This window comes from Alosa sapidissima, chromosome 4 (assembly GCF_018492685.1).
Source record: "Alosa sapidissima isolate fAloSap1 chromosome 4, fAloSap1.pri, whole genome shotgun sequence".
Taxonomy (NCBI): domain Eukaryota; kingdom Metazoa; phylum Chordata; class Actinopteri; order Clupeiformes; family Clupeidae; genus Alosa; species Alosa sapidissima.
Window position 1 is genome coordinate 17979129 of NC_055960.1, and position 17549 is coordinate 17996677.

Consider the following 17549-nt stretch of genomic DNA (forward strand, 5'->3'; position numbering starts at 1 on the left):
GGAAGATGATCGCAGGTTGGATTTTTGGTCTCTTGGACCCGAGCATGGTATGGACACTGTAGCATATTGTGGGTGTTGATTTTTGAATATTGGAGGATGACTATCCCTCTCACTTCAGCCTATATCAACCCTTGTCTCTTACAACTTTTTTGTTAAATGACAGAAATCAAACTTTTCCAAATCATACCATGGTGATGTAGGCTATATCTTCTAATTTTCTGAATTAAATAAACTTTTTGTGATGATCTTGTACACACATGTCCTGGCATGCATTTTATGTGACACTGATGCAACACAACTTCCTTGGTGTGCTCCGTTTGGTCCTTGGTTAAAATATAATGTACATTGTTTTGGACAAAAGCATCTGCTGCTAACTTTAAATATAAACATAAACAAATGTGATTTCCTGAGCAATCACTGACTGCACCTTTAATGTTTTTAAGTGATTTATACCAAATTAGCTATAAGATTGTTTTTAACAATCTTAATTTTAGGCTAGTCCTAATGTCAAATTCTCTCATCTTCAATCCATAATGTTGAGACCCTAAGTATTATCCTGACCTCTGATGGAAGGAAGGGTGTCTTGTAATCAGATCTGTCTGTCTATGTGCATCTTCTCACATATACTGGTCATATTTACTTCAGATTATTTCAGGTAAGCTGAAGGGTTAACCATATGTTGGCCCACGGGACATGATTATGTCTCCTGATCTGAGCCCTGGTATTTTCTTTCATTTCATTCAACACTGCAAGATGCAAATGATGGACACACCAAAACCAGTGGACATCAGCCGATTCTTTCCCCATGCCATCACTCTCATAAACAGCTGACCAGAACTATCAATGGCACATACAGTACACTTAAGCCACTTGGGCCCTGTGTCTCTCTTGTTGTCTCAACTCTTGTTGCACTATCACACTGCACTTAATGCACATTTTTCTGTCTTTTATACAGGGTGTATGTCTCTGTGTCCAATAAGCAAAGACAAATTCCTTGTGGGAGTTACATATAGGCAGCTACCTGGCCATTCTGTTTCTGGAGAGTCTATGGTTGCCTAGTTGCTCTTGCCCTTTAATGAAAGACACTTCTAATTGTGTTAGTAAACTAAACCCATGATAAGTTAAGGAAAGCCTGCAAGAGGAGGGTATAGGACAATAAACAAAGTTGACTAGAAATAGGCCCTGTAGGCCTGCATTTAAACAAGATGTGCCACAATTGGACGTGTCTACTTAGCCTACAATAATGCATAGATTTCTGTTTACATGATGTGATGGTTGCACTTCATTATAACCTCAATATGTGCTTGAAGCATACTGATAAAAACCTCAAATACCTGACCAGAGATCTACAGAGAAATGGCTCAGCTTTGCGAGGATGAGGTCCTGTTTTAGATTAATCAATCACAATCACAGCTCTATGACAGTAATTAAACATCGCTACACTAAAGCATTGTTGACATTCAGACAAGATCAAAAAGATCATATGGGGTGAAAGAGCAGAGTCAAGAAGGTCGAGCTAGAAAGCGATGAAACAAATTTGCGGCCCAATATGAAAGACATCTACCGACCAAACCAAATATAGGCTACGAAATATGAAAATTTGAAGATTGAGTTATCTTAATAAGATTCTTGTGATGAGAGAGGTATTTCAGATTAAACATAACTCATGAACAAGCTATTTCTGGAGGGAAAATAAAGATATCGCCAGTTGGTGAAACTCGCCTATACCCCGCCTCCTTGTCTGCCTGTCAATCGCAAACACATTCCTCACCATGCTGTCAGTCACCCATACGTTCCTCTCCCGACGCACACGCGCAACCATATGGTAATTCCGTCATTCCGGCACATCAGCGTAAGACCAAGGTAGTTCAAGACAGAGAGAAGACTTTCTGAGAGAACGTTTACCTCGATATTGCGTATGTCTTTGAAGCAAGGAAAATAAGTGTGCATGTTACAGTACTGTCTGCATTTCTGTAGTCAATTGACCTGAGAAGCTCCAAACTTGAAGAAAATTGTTATCTACTGGGTAAAGCAGGCTCATGGCTTTATCAGCGAATGAGGGGATCCTTGCTCAGCCCATTTCACTTCTCCAGCTAGGAGCTGAACTCCAAATTAAACGCGTGTCACCACAAAAGTCGATGGCCTTGGACTATAATATTTTTTTCAGCGCATAAATCCTACAAGTGCGCCGATAGGTCTTGGTTCTCACCACAGCCTTATAATGAATCTAGTTTTTTGGGATACGATTTTTCTCCTTACAGGTGAGTATTGGAAAACACATCTGTGTCAAAGTTTGTTTGTTTAACCTGGCTGCATTCAGCATGAAAAGATTGCTACCGGATTTATTGGGGATCTTGAAGTAAAACCAACTGAGTTTTAAACATTTTTGCTTTTGCTTGATGTTGTTTGTGAAATTATTGGAAGAATGTGAAGGGTGTATGTTCTTTCCTGGGATCGTTGACACCAGTATTTCGAGTGACCTAACTAAATTAATTCAAATAAAAAAAGAAAGAGTTGTGTTATTATTAGGAATATTTTGTTCAAGTTGAAGTCAAACACAATTTCACAGAACAAAAAGGATAGGCTAGTCACAACAACAACCACCGTGAATTGGTAGACTGCGATTATCTGTTCATGGCTTTACCACAGAAAGGTCTTTCCCTCTCGTAATTAATAAGTTTAGGTAAGCTTAGGTTAAATTTAGACCCATTGTTGTAGGTCCTTATAGCTGTCTCAGAAGGGGTAGCCTATATAGGCCTACACTTCGCCTTCAGAGCTATGCAAAGCAGAATTAGACATAGAAAAGACTTACCATTAACATTTACCAGCAGTTACATGAAATACTGCTTCACTGTTGTCTTTGTAGGTTTAAATCGTTGTTGGATTAGCAAAATGATGTTATATAGACTGATGTAGGCTATCTCTATTTAATTTAGTTGCTGCGTTCCCCCTCCCAACAGCCTATTTTGAAATTCAACAAACCCATAGCAGGTAATAATGGAGTTTCAAATTGAACTTGAGTCATGGATATTGCTCATGTCCTATCACAAAAAATAACATGAAATGTGTAACCTATGCTGCAGAGTAGCCTACTTTTCAAAGTTCAAAGAAATTGATAGGAATTATTAGAGAGAATTTAAAGCATTTTCACACAGCTCCATTTTACCCGGTTTGTGAGAATACTTACTGTAAAGAGGAGCCTTTTGATATTGGCTAATGATGAGTTTCATCTTGAGATGTTAATATAAGGCATCAGTAGGCTACATGTAAGGAAACTTAATGATTTAAAAGTGAATATTAAATCAATGAACTATCATTCATTTTTTTGCCCTATATTTAGATAGTGGACTTTACAGTGATGCTATTTATTTGATACTGGATGTGCTTGTGCTCTCCCTGGGATGACTTAAACTCCTCATGCCTTTATGTTATCACCCTTCTGGAAATATGTGCAGATATCTTTACAGATCCAAAAGTCACCCTTTGACCCTGTGACTCTGTGAAGGGGATTTGGAGCCAGCTAAAAACAGGTGCCATGACTCATATTGGAGTATACATGCAGACCAATGACTTGAAATATGTTGCATTCCATTTTGCAGGGTCATTTTTTAGCTATGGACAAGTCCCAGAAAATTCTACTTCAGCCTCAACCACACAATCTACACCGACCACGCCAACCACACCTACGGCAAGTCCAGCCACCAGTACTGTGTCCAGTCCTACCACGAGCTCCACCACTACAACCCATCACCCAGTGAGAAGTGAGTCCTCATTCTTCAGGCTTGACTGGAGATGGCTATGCATGACCACTGTTCATTGTGCATGTGAGACGAGGGTCTATGGCTGTTGTGTTTGTGTGTGCCCTCTGGTAACAGTTGTAGGTTGTTTGCTTCTGCCAGCCAGCCAGACGTGCTCCTGCATACGACGCCTGATAGATTTAATGCATCTTATTATGAAGTCAATTAAGCCAGCAACGCACACAATGTTTGAATAGAATGGGCAGCCAGTCCTGATTAGGCGGAAATCTGCGTGTTCATGGGAAAGGAACTCTTGGGTAATGGTTGAGTTAAAGCTTTACTTCATCCTTTGGGTTACGCTTGGCCAAAATGCCGATGAGAGAATGACCGGACATCTGTAGGACATCTGCCTGAGGGACACAGTGCTTTTACTGCCACTGAAAGCTGGGGACAATACAGGAATACTGGAATTCTAAGCTTGTTCATGGTCTCCTATGCCATTCTCCTTCTCCCCCCCCCCCCCCCCCCCCCTCTCCCTCTCTGGGTTGTCTTTTTGATGATTTATTCTCTCAACCTAATTTCTTTAACTTTTCACTCTTTCCCTCTTTCCCCCTTTCCCCAGCTGTTATATTTTGAAGTGTAGGCTACTGTGTAATTTGTCAACAGGTAAACATCATCTAACAAATAGAATTTAGGCTAATACAGGGGCCATTTAGCTTTTTTGTGTTAGTGTCCACTCAGACAATCCACCTTCATCAATAATCTGGAGAATTGTCTAAGGAGGCAGAGACAAAGGGGTGAAATGAGGCTGAAGGCTGAAAGAAAGAAAAAGATAGACAACATTCAACCCTTTTGCTGATTTGAAACGGTCATGAAAATAATTCTTATCTTGATATAAAATGCTACACAACAATGGAGACCATGAGTCTAACGGTAGCATTGTGTATCTGAGTATTTGCATGCACACAGTGCACATGTGCTGTTGCCTTTAGCCTCTCTTGACCCGTTTTCCAAGGCCTTTGTTAAATGATGACACAAGGCCAGTAATGACAAGCAGCCTAGTATAGATGCTGTCAATATGGTTTATTGTTACACAATATACCTTAACCTTCTATTTATTATGAGTTTTGTGGTTTAAAAAAAAAATTCTATTAGGCCTAGTCATTAAAACGGGTAGGCTATTTATTTACAGTTGTTTTCTCTGTTAGTTTGACTGCAGGCTGGAGGCTTCAATGTTTAAGAGATCATCATGGAATGATCATAGGAATTGATGTGATCCAAGAGAAATTATTTAAATGTCTTTCAAAAAATGGGAAACGTAACGTGTTTGAAATGGGTTTTATGGCCGTAATGGGCAATTCCACGGAAAATTGACTTTTTGTCACATCCATAACGCCAGTGAAATGCCTTGGCTTTTGTATGATGTGAATGATAACATTCATTTTTTGTGCATTTTTTCTCATTTACATTCTTCAGCCAAAAATAGCAAATGCTCAAATTTCATGTAATCATTCACATCATACCATACCATCACATTTTATTGGCGTTATGGATGTTACAAAAAATGTAATTTTCCATGGAATTACCCTAATGTTTTTTTTGCTCAAAATCACTACATAGCTGAGGACATCATTGAGAAGTAGAATGTTCTGCTAATTGCTATGGCGCCCATTATTCTGATTGGTTGATGATAGGGTTAAAGGGTTGGTTCAGGATTTTGGACATAGGACCTCATTTCCAAGTTAGCAAGTGTGATATTTATCTGTGGAGACCGTTTTCAACACATATCCTCCGCTCCTTCTAGTTGCAGAGTTCGCAGGTGCTAAGCTAGCGCAAGTCATCAGTATGTGTTAGCCTGCCACTAAAAACGGTCTTACCCACTCCACAGTACACCCGAGGCAAATAAATTATAACGCCAGACTATCGATGTAAATGTCTGTGTTGATAGTTTTATTTCTAACATTATACAATGGGGATGCCTATAGTAACCTTGGTAATATCAGTCCGCCGCTGCGTTACTTAAATGCCTAGGCCTAGGTCTACTACCAACTTCAGGGAACAAAGTATAACTAGAATGTAATGCCAAAGAAATTACAATAGTGGATGGAAAGCTGCTAAAGTTGGTGGGGAAATTCCTGAAAAAAAACATTAAATCACTTAATCTTTGAGTTCATACAAACCCTCATACCAAAAGACCTTGTGTGTCAAGGCGTTCTTGAGATATAACACTCAAGGTGTTTTTCACCTTGACATTTGACCTTTGACCTCCAACATCAATTCACTTCATCTTTGAATCCATACAAATACTCATACCAAATTTCAGGCATGTATGTCAAGGCATTCTTGAGATATCGCACTCAGAGTGTTCATTGACTTGACCTTTGACCGCCAACATCAACTCACTTCATCTTTGAGACATACAAACACTTGTACCAAATTTGAAGCACATGCGTCAAACCGTTCTGGAGAAATAATGCGCAAAGCATGAGATATGGCTGTGACTTTTATTTTGACACACGGGAAACACTTAAACAGGATGTGTAGTTTTAGGGAGCACCAGATTGTATGCATTAGAAGCTGAGACAGTTGATTTCACAGGTGACACCTGTGTCAGTGTTCTAATTAGCCCGGGAACTACTCTGGGAGCTTAACAAGCGCAGCTGCCTTTAGGCCATTATGACATCACAGCCTTTGAAGTCTAAGGGGGAAAATTGAGCTTTTTAACATTTTTAATCCCCTATTTCTCAAAAAGTATAAACTTTATATAAAATCTGAAATAATAACTCTCTTGCCCCACTCCAGACCTTCAGAACGGTTATTTCAACATGTCTGTACGTTAAGCGGTTAGAGTCGCATTAATTCTTGAAAAGGTAAAAAGAAAAGGTTATAATAAGAAGAAGAAGAAGCCAGGAGATTTCAAGATAGTGGATTCCATCCACTATAACTATTGCAACGCGATGTGAGGTAGTTGTATTTCTAACACTATTCTATCAACACAGACATTTATATCGATTGTCTGGAATTTGCCTCAGGTGTGGGTAAGACTGTTTTTAGTGGCAGGCTAACACATACTGATGACTTGCGCTAGCCTAGCACCTGCGAACCCTGCAATTAGAATGACTTGATGAAACGTGTTGAAAACGGTCTCCACTGATAAATATCACACTTGCTTACTTGGAAATGAGGTCCTAGGCTATGTCCAAAATCCTGAACCACCCCGTTTAAGTAGGCTAATTAGATTTTGTTTTAAATGAGAGTCTGGACTACTGACAGAAACTTGACTTTTTTCTGGCCATCTACTAACTTGATAGCTTATGTACTTCTGGGGAATCTTGTATACATATTTTAGATGCAATAAATACAATAAAATATAATGTAATATAATGAATGAAATGTGAAAAAATAAAAATGTAACCAAATAAATGAAATGGCTTACTTAAAAACAGGTAATTATGTGTATATGTAACCATATGCTACCCTGGAAATCCAGAGTTCTCGCGAGAGCACAATTTGAATCTGGTTTACCAGGCTAACCATATGCGAGTGAGACACTACAATACTTGACACTGCAAAATTTGATCAGGTTTGTGTAAAATAGCACATTGTAGTTATTGTTTAATTTTTTGTTTGTAAAAGCTTATGCTTAAGTGATGGCAAGGCTATGTTCTTCAAAGCTGAAGTAAGCTTTTTTTTTTTTTTTTTTTTTTTTTTTTATCATATTCAGCATAGATTTGAATTCTTTTTCTTAGAATGTATTATGCCCTTGAAAACTAATACAGAGATAATTACTTTTATTTTATATTTTTCTAATGATGACATTCAAGGTGTTCAGTGGTGAAGATGAAAACTATATCAAAGCAAACCACTGACTAAGATCTGTAACTGCAAATGTGAAATATGATCTAGGAAGCCTTTTGTGTAAATAGAATCATGTCGGTGCTGGTTGTTGGTGTATCGCTATGCTTTTGACGCGTGTGTCTGTGTGACTCTACCCCTGCCAGAGTTTGTAGCGGCGGCGGTCCACTCCCACTTTGATGACTGTCCTGACTCCCATAGTCAGTTCTGTTTCCATGGCACCTGCCGCTTTCTGATTCTGGAGGAGACTGCGGCGTGTATGTGAGTACAAAACACCTGATGCTCCCACCAACACATCAAGCACAACACCTCAATGAAATAGTTCTTTCATTGGCTTTCACTTAAATCAAATGGATGTCTTCAATTTCTTTTGTCTGGCTAACCTCCTAAGAGAGCATTTCATTTTGATTAGAGGTGATAACGTAGTAATGAAGATTGAAGATTAGCTTAATTGGATTGTTTAAAAGTCATGGCAGGATTCTCAAATGTGATGAAGAGTGCATTACTTGAAGATGACTTTCTATCGGAGAAATCCACTGGCTAGTTAGAACCGCTGGCTTTGCAGAAATGCGTAGCCCAGGCATACAGCTTTTGTCTTTGGTTGGCTGGAAATGCTGATGTGATGGACGAGGGAAGGATCATTAGGGGACACAGATGCAGGGGATTGGTTGACTTTGCGGGGACTCAAAAGAGCACAATGGAACTCAAGGGCTCTTGCCAGCACAGCAGATCTGCCATCAAAGATATTAACTGGTCTTTTAGTTTTCATGGGACTGTAGATCTCAGTCCTCTATGTATCTATGTTGCCATTCTGTCTTTTGTACCCCTTTCTTTGCTACTTTTAACCCTTTCAAATGTGCATATATGGTCATTCTCTTCTCTCTCTTTCCCACTCTCTCTCTCTCTCTCTCTTTCTCTCTCTCTTTCTCTCACACACACACACACACACACACACACACACACACTCCCTCCTCTCTCTCCCCACTCTGTTCCTCCCCTTCACACTGTCAGATGCCACCCAGGTTTTGTTGGGATGCGCTGTGAGCATGCTGACCTGCTGGCGGTTGTCGCCACCAACCACGGCCAGCACACAGTGGCCACCATGCTGGTGCTCTGTGTGGTGGGATGCGTGATGCTCATGCTGCTCTTCACCCTCCTCAAGTGAGTAGCCACTTCCTCATCCTCATCCTCTTCCTCTTCCTCCGCCTCCCGAAGTGCCGCTGACATCAATAATGCACAGCCTGAACAGTAGAACAGTCGTTGGGGTTGTTGTTTGCTGGAGGAGTACCTGACCATCCCTCTTCATTTTAACCCACCAAAGAATTTGGTCTCCTCTAATCCAGCACACCTGGCTCCAGGGATGGATTACTGCACGGGCCTACCGGGCCCAGGCCCAGGGGCCCAAGGGGTCAGGGGGCCCTGAAGCCCAAGCCTTTGCATGGAATCATTGCCTCAATATCAACAAATCAGGATGTAGGCTATGAATCTGATTGAATTTAGTATTGGCCATCCCCAAAATGGACCAGAATACAGGAAATCACATCAAACTAATTAAAAAATGTCTGGGGGAGGACCCCAAACCCCCCCCTCCCACATATACGACAATTAGTGGGGGGCCCTTAATACATCTTGGCCCAGGGGCCCGAAAGTTCATAATCCGCCCATGCCTGTCTCTAATATTCAGATTCTCCTAAAGGGCTTCATTAGCGGAACAAACAAAGTCCATTTCAGGGTACTAACAGCATTTGGCATGAGTAGTTCAGCAAGAGATTTGCTCTGGTTTAATATGTCATTTCTTTCAAACACTTTAAGTACATCTTTGATACTGTTTTTTATAAACACATAAACCACTGAATCTTGCCTTAAAATGTTAAAGGCCCGTAGTTTTCAAGAGGGGTATTTTCTCTTATTGATTGTGCTTTTTAAAACTAGATGTTCCTCATAGCGGTACAAAATATGACTGCTCACTCCTGCACTTTCTCTCCGCAAAAATAAATCCGCTTGTCAAATTGTCTCCTACTCCATCCCCTACTCTTGCAACTTTTGTGTATGTAAATGAGTGTGTATATGTGTGTTCCTGTGTGTGTTTGGTTGCTTGTGTGTGTGTGTGTGTGTGTGTGTGTGGGGGGGGGTGTTTATGTGCATTTATGTGTGTGAATGTGTGCAGGCGTATGTGTGTGTGCGTGCGTGCGTTTATGTGTGTGTGTGTGTGCCTGCGTGTGTGCATGTGTTTGGGTGTGTTTATGTGTGCATGTGGGTGTGTTATATGTGTGTGTCTGCTTGCGTACGTGCATGTGTGTCTTTATTTGTGTGTTTGTATGTGTGTGTGTACGTGTGTGTGTGTGTGTGTGTGTGTGCATGTGGGTGTGTGCGTGCGTGCATGTGTGCGTGCATGTGTGTCTTTGTGTGTGTGTGTGTGCGTGTTTGTCTGTGTGTGTGTGTGTGTGTGTGTGTGTGTACGTGTGTACGTGCATTTCTTTTTTGTCACAAACACACACACACACACACACACACTCAACACAACCATCTAGGCCTATTGGTGTGCAGACACTAAATGTACAAACAGTGTTTCCCCTACAATGTATTTAACAGCGGCGCAGCGCCACCGCTGGATTTTCAGCGCCGCTGCAACATAATATCACGAGATTCACTTAACACACTGTAAAAGCACAACAGCCAACGTCATCTCGAAATTGTCTTAACGTTAATTGTAGCCTAGACTTGTAACGTTAGCGTAGGGCTATATGTAATGTTTGCATGGGAAAGCTAGGCGAACAAAGTCTAGGCCTGTTTAAACTGTCCTGGAAATATGAGCATATGTTGGCATATACGTATAGCCTAAATTCTGTCCACTTAGCTATAATAGGCTATCACAAACAGACCTTTTCTACGTTTACGGCATTAGACAAATAGGAGCCTACATTCTCTTATCAGAAAGACGTGTTCTCATAACTTCAGCGTTCTCTTGACGGTGAGACGAACGGTCGCACTTAGTAGCCTAGGTCTTTTGTGAGTTAATTGTGAGTGAGTTGTATGGTAACTGTGGGAGTGATGTAGAAGAAAAGTGAGTATTTACTTTTTTATACGTGGGTTTGTTGTTTTGGGACTGAGAAATAGACTACAAGGAGAGCATCTGGCTACGTGCATGCGTGTCAGCATTAATGCCCCCCCCCCACAATTCAATTCAATTACCAAAGAGCCTTAGAGATGTTCTTTGAAAAGCCCAGAAAAATTAAGTGCTCGCAGATTGGGTGTGGCCTTTGCCATTAAGACAAATTTAAATAAATTGTAAATAATCTTTTTCTGGGTTGTGCCCTTTCATTTTTCTTCTATCATTTTTAACCAATAATGTAAAAGAAAGCTGAAAATGTCCACAAAAGAAACACGAAGGTATGATATAAAAAAAAAAGAAATGCGCAACAACAACTTTGCTCAATTGGCCAGACAACTCGTCTGACCTGAACCCCATAGAGAATCTATGGTTTATTGTCAAGAGGCAAATGAGAGACTTGAGAGATGAGTGAACTTTTCCACGATATTCTAATGTTTTGAGACCCACCTGTATCCTATCTAATAAATGGCAGGATCGTAAAGTAAACATCTTCTTAGCACTCCTTTTTAAGGGCAGAATTACCCAAGACAATCTTTAAAAGACATCCTTATAGTCCTGAATAGGATGTCTGATGGCCCTGTTAAAGTGAGAATGTTATATATGTGTAAAGCCTTTTGAAGGTTTAAGTTTCATATAACCTGCATTCAATGGTCACCAATCACATAAGTCCATAACATGTTACCAGACACTGTTTATCATCTTACTAATCAACACATTGCACTTGGCCTTCCTCCCTCTCTCCTTCTCTCCCTCTGTGGTGTAGTTGCTGGTGGAGGCGTGGAGGTTGTGAGAGAGGCCGACTCCTGCCCTGCTTCTCTGAGAAACCCAGCAGCATACTGAAGGCCAGGACCTCCTGCTGCCACTCAGAGACCGGTACTACACTCCCCTATCCTATACTTTCAACCTTTTGGCCCTGCTTTAGTTTTTGTTTTAGTTTTTTGCTTTGTAAGCACATTGTCATTCTTGTCATATTTGTCGTGGGGAGCTTAATTATATGTGCCGATGGGGGATCTGGGTTTTGTCATTCAACATTGAGCTGGACTGGGAGGTGAGATGTGCAAATGACCTGCTGAGCTCGTTTTGCTGAAGCGTTCATGTTCACCTGGTGGCCCATCTGTCTTTCGTCCTCTCTGAGAGGACGGCACAAAGACAAACTCTTTTTGGCTGAAGTTCTGTCAAAGCAACTGATGTAATTTCAGGTTCTAGTTCTGTTTAGCACTGCTCGTTCTGAACATATTAAATTCCTGAGTGCTTTCTCGGCTCTTGTCCTCAGTTGAAAACAGACTTTGGGTGGGATATTCAGTATAATAGCAGAGAGCTTTAATGGCCTTCACAAATTATTAAAACAAATCCATGTCTATGAGCCATAGCATAACATTGAACCAGAGACGTACAGAGCTTGAGGGCTTGAGGTCAGTTTTGCACGATCACAACCTTACAGGTTTGACTGAGAACCATTTGAGCAGTCAGGGGATTTGGACCGAAATGGACAAAATGATCATCCCATCATTTGCCCCCTTGCAAGGCACCGGATAACCACACAAATATATGCAATTCGAATTGGAATTGTAGGAATCTTGGACAGTCGGGATCTCTAATTATCCTGTTCCTAAGGTTGCTGTGTGTGTGGAGTATGCTTTCCTTATTGAATTAAATTTGGCAGCTGAAAACCTCTTTTTCATGACAGTAGCATATGTGAGACTCTCTGGTTATATAGAGGTCATTGTTGCCATAGAGTCAGTCCCATGCTTCTCTTTGGGTTTTTTTCATGAAATGCTGTTTTTTTTTTTTTACTGTCTGCCTTTTAAATCACCATTCTTTCATTCCTTTCTCTGCATGTCTTTCCAGACCATGTTCCCTATGCACGAGGTATCATCTTGTGAAGTCAACTGTCCTAGATAGTATACTGGCAGTCAAAAATATTGCTCATATGCATCATTCAGTGATATTTAGCAAGTCGTCAAAGGAGGAAAAGAACTAAACAACTACACCTACATTTATCTTTTTGGCAGAGTTTAGGCTGCAGATGTGGTTGAAGTTGGCTGCAGCCGTTGTGTAGTCTACAGTACATGATGCGTAGGACTACGCAGTATACCCACTTAAAAAGCATCACCATCTCAGTATACCCACTTAAAAAGCATCACCAAAAAAAAGGTCACCAAGGCTCAAGGAATATCGTGAATACTGATCAAATAGAAACTGTTTAGTGTTTTCCATTGTCCGCAAACTGTTTGGGACTATATGCGATATGAGCAGTATTTTATGCCTGCCAGTGTAGAAGTCAGGACTGATTTTATTAAAGATAATGCTCAACAAATTGCCCGTTCCATCATGATAGTTTTAATGAATATGTTGTGAGAACGTATGTTTGAAATGTATGTATTTTTTAACAGTGGTTTGAAAGCTGGGTCTGCCGAGTGCCTCCAGTGTCCTTCCCAAGGCCATGCTCCCCCTCTCAGACCTTCGCCTATTACATGGACAAAACTTGGAGTCAACCTCACAGGCAGACCGCTCCGAGTGATGGATTTAGAGAAGGATGCAGTCATTTTCTCAATGGATTTGGACACCAAGCAGACCTGTTATGTGGATGGTAGAAGGACCTTGCGTCTCTCTTGAATGTCAAAATGTCCCTGGACTTAATGGGATTGCAGACTAGCAAGAGAACAAGGGTGTGAAACAAGACCGAATGAAAATATTAACCACAAAGATACAAGCTAAGTATTTGAGTTCAGTGGATGTCTGACAAATGATTTAGCATACATCTATAAAACCCAGCCTGAACAGTTACCTAACCCAGGATATTTTAGGGTCTCAAGAATTAATAATTAGGAATGTGACTTTTAATTGCACATATACTTGACCCCTAAGGACATACAAAAACACTCCAGGTGTCCTCCATTTTTGTCTTTTAAATATATATATATATCACTTTTTTAAAAGCGGTCACATGCTGGAAACAACAAGCACAACAGTATTTTAGTCTTTAGTTTATATGGTGTTTGACACTGACAGAGGAACAAAACCTCTATATTAAATACTTTTGTTTTTAGCATCTAATAATGAGGGGTTTACACATTTATGTCACATGTGGACAAAAATGGGACATTAATTTGCAGCCTGAGTGTCTATTATCATGAGCTGAGCCCCAATGCACAGAAAATGAGTAGAAGGATAATGACCACTTCAAAGAGAAATCGTATGCATGTACTTCAAAAACTCCTTTTCACATCAAACACAATGAAGTTCCACTCTTTAAGTGTATGGTGGTTGTGAATGCTTTGGAGAGGAGAACTCTTGCTAAAACAGTTATCCATTATAGTACCCTTTATCGACATGCTAGTTCATAATTAGTTTAACATATTTTTCCTATCTTTGCACTTTAAGCACATACAGCCTTCAGGACATATTTTACATGGCTTAAAGACGTTCCAGTTATTTTTCTGGCATTTCTTGAATTTAGTAAGCAAACAGCATCTTTGTTTGAATAATATTAATTCCTAGGGACTTCTTCAATGTTTGTATGAAATGAGTGTCCCCATTTGTCTTCACTTGATCACATCGAGCACTTATGGATTTAAATATATTAGAGGATAAAAGCAACCGTATAGCTAAACAGACAGGATTTTCCACTTAGAATCAACCAAGATCACTCTAGCCAATTAAGTCCTCACAGTTACACTTAAATGCATTAGGTCAGCTATTATGACAAGCTTTTGGTTTACAGCTGACCAAATGCGCCCTGCCTCAACTAAAAACTACTTGAACTTAAAGTCCATAACAAAGTTCTATTTCAACTTTAATGTGTTTCATGTATAGTTGAAATGTTATCCATTATCTCATTCTAATAAATTATCTTCATCTAGTACGTAAGTTTGAGCACATTTGACCATAATGCTGATTTTATTGTCAGATGTTATAGTTATTATATTGGTGTACTTTTGTAATCTAGTCCAGTCATTTATCTAGATAAAAGCACCACTAACAATTAGTTGAGTTGATCATGCATATACTATGTGAAAAGTACTGGACTAGAGGTTGATAAGCAGATTGCAATATTTTCCCAAGAAATTTATTACACTTCCAAATTTAACATTTAAGATCCCTTGTAAAGCTCAAAGTATATGCACTCAGTCCACCAACATGAGAACCACACAAGTGCACACTAGCACCATAGCACCAAATGTTTTAAACAAAGCCGCCATGCTAACTAATACTCTTAAGGAATGTTGTGGGCTCTGCAGAAGTCACACAGAGACCAGCCCTGTTTGTAAAGCACCTCGGTGTCAATTCTGGAGCCTGGGGGAGGTGTATATATAAGTGCTGATGTGCAAAGGTTTTATCTGCTTGGTAATTATAGCATTCCTGCATTTTGAAGGGAATGCGTAATGGATGGAGAACAGTTTTGTGCTTCAGAGAAGTCTTTTTTTTTTTTTGCCTTTAGAACAGTATAGTGGGTGGAGTAGGAAGGCAGCAGGGCAACAAAGAAGGGAGTTCCCCTCCATCCTTATAGACTCCTGTGGATAGGAGAAGAGCTGAGAGCGTCAGATGTCCTGTCAGGTGTTTGTTCACAAGAATGTACTGATTTTTTTTTGTCCAAATATCAGAAAAAAGAGAACATTGAAAAAATTGAATCCTGTGAAATACCTCAAATGTCTGCAAACATGGATGATGTGTCTAAACATATTTGTGGATACATTTTGTTTATTGGTTTATTTATTTAAGGTGTTTGATTGTTATTTCAGATTTGCTTGTTATGTGACTCCATGTAGAGTAGAGCTGAAGTACGACTAAGATGAGTATGTAAGAAGATTACATCTGAAAGGCTCTACACGTTCTCCATGTTGGGGATAGGGAAGATTATTGGTTTTCCCCTGAAGTTAAGACTCTGTAAAGAATGAAGATCATTTATGTAATTTAATGTAATACCATCAAACAATTATTTTGTGTCCAACCTGTGGATGTTGCATGGTAAAAGTAGTCTTCTATAACTGATAAATGATAATGTATTGACTTGAGATGATTGTTGCATAAGTTGTGGCCTGTCATTTAATTTAGGCCACAAAGACCATTAATGTGTTTCATCAAGGCTGAAGGTTTTTTTTTTGAACAACCCTTCAGTTTTGTCCCCTGTGGTCTACATTTGACATTTGTGTCAGTTTAAGCTCTCAAAATGTACCTTGATAATCACTTCGGAGTTTAAAGACTGTAACTGCACTTGCAAACTGTTTCCTCTCTATGTATAAAAATACCTTGGTTAGCTTGAAAGATATTATGGCATGTTGTTTACAAAGTAGGTGACATCCATGGTAAACCTAATCTGTGTGCACAGCAGGTATACCTTTGTATAATGCCTTTGAATTATAGCCATTTTGAAATGTGGATATATTAACCTCTTTTTGACAATAACCACCCCAATGAAAAACAGTGGTAATATATTCTTCATAAGAGTAGGAAATTTGCTTGTGTAATGATTATCAATGGGTATGTCAATTGCATATTGTCGTGTGTGTGACTTTTTTTTCAATGAAGACTGAAAGCTGATGTTTGTGTGTGTGTCCCTTATTTTTATCATTCAGTTCATTCCCTACCCAGTGTTTTATGCCAGTGCCAGGCCTGACATCTTGTGCTTTCTTACTCATCGCACGCCATGCCTTTACCCTCTCTGACATTGTCCTTCCTTCTCTTTCTCCCTTTTGCTTTCAAGCAGCATCCATTTATTTCCTCCATCTCCTGAATATTTCAAGAGAAGCAAATAGAAAAGCAAAACATAAAAAGTCCTTCAGAAACCCCAGGCACAATTGAACAAAGAGCCTTCGTACCAGAGTGCTCTTTTTGCTGAGGGAAAGGTTTCGACCACTTCCTGTCTATTTACTGACTTTGCCAGTTACAGTATTTGTTTGCTTTGCTCTCCAGACCCTTTTGTGCGCAGAGAAAAAGGCTTTGAGGAGAGTCGGAGAAGTGCAGCACCCGCGTCCGCCCATGAGAGGTGCCGAAACCAGCACGGAGCATGTCAGAGCGAGCATGAGCACTTTTTTAATTTGCTTATGAGTGTGTGCTTCTCTGGAGACCAGATCTCTCTTCACAGGCCTCGGCTATCTCATACAACACCCTTTGCATCGCTCTTTCTCCCCTCATATGTCCAGTTACGGTTGCCAATCCTATTATGTCGAAATTGGATTGGTGTGGAGCTTTTTAGAGCAGACTGGCTAAGCTACCAAAGCCTTGCCTGCTTTAAGGATCTCTGCTGGGGGACTCCCACACAGGCAGCTTAGGAGGAGAGGGAGGGGTGGGAAGAAATCCAGTTGTAATGTAACACACGTGGGCTGCTGGGACTATGTAATCCATTACATGATGGGCACAGGAGCCTTCGCCTCTTGTGTGTTTCCCTGTACCTCATGGGAGGCACGCCCTGGCTATTGTTTCCAATGGTTTAATTTATCTCTGTCTCTTGTCCCTTCAGACGCTTGGCCATCTTTCTCACTCCCCTTTTGATCTTCACCCAAGCTCTCTCTGTATCTGTCTCTGAGCAGATTGGAAGGAATAAGAGTCTGGGGGTATCAGGCTTAAAAAGGATTCCTCCCATATAATACACTGTCTGTGTTGGGCGGATACCCAGCTGCAACATTACTGAACGCAAAGTTGATATATACCAGTTGTGGCCAAGCTGATAACATCTATACGCACTACAAGTCTCCTCTTTTTCACAATAATTTAACATGTTGTGAGCAAAGAATGGAACCCACTTTAAGCCATTTTAGTGCATGGGGGACAGCTGTTCTGTTAGTTAGTATTTGGCTATAGCTGAGCTGTGCTTTAGAACTGTACTCCATAAACTGGAAGTTTTG

The 17549-nt window shown here is 40.2% G+C and overlaps 1 protein-coding gene across 1 annotated transcript; it reads left to right on the forward strand.

Annotated features, from left to right (window-relative positions):
• Window positions 1-1794: 1794 nt before the first annotated feature.
• Window positions 1795-16245, forward strand: tgfa (transforming growth factor, alpha). Its single transcript, XM_042088507.1, has 6 exons — window positions 1795-2261; window positions 3600-3761; window positions 7739-7853; window positions 8604-8753; window positions 11468-11577; window positions 13098-16245. The coding sequence occupies exons 1-6, from the start codon at window positions 2222-2224 to the stop codon at window positions 13103-13105; spliced, it is 585 nt and encodes a 194-aa protein (XP_041944441.1). The 5' UTR covers window positions 1795-2221; the 3' UTR covers window positions 13106-16245.
• The last annotated feature ends 1304 nt before the right edge of the window (window positions 16246-17549 follow it).

Coding starts and splice junctions, on each gene's coding strand:
- tgfa (XM_042088507.1), top strand. CDS start 2,222: ATGAATCTAGTTTTTTGGGATACGATTTTTCTCCTTACAG. Junction 2,262..3,599: donor TACGATTTTTCTCCTTACAG/GTGAGTATTGGA, acceptor TCCATTTTGCAG/GGTCATTTTTTAGCTATGGA. Junction 8,754..11,467: donor CTGCTCTTCACCCTCCTCAA/GTGAGTAGCCAC, acceptor TCTGTGGTGTAG/TTGCTGGTGGAGGCGTGGAG.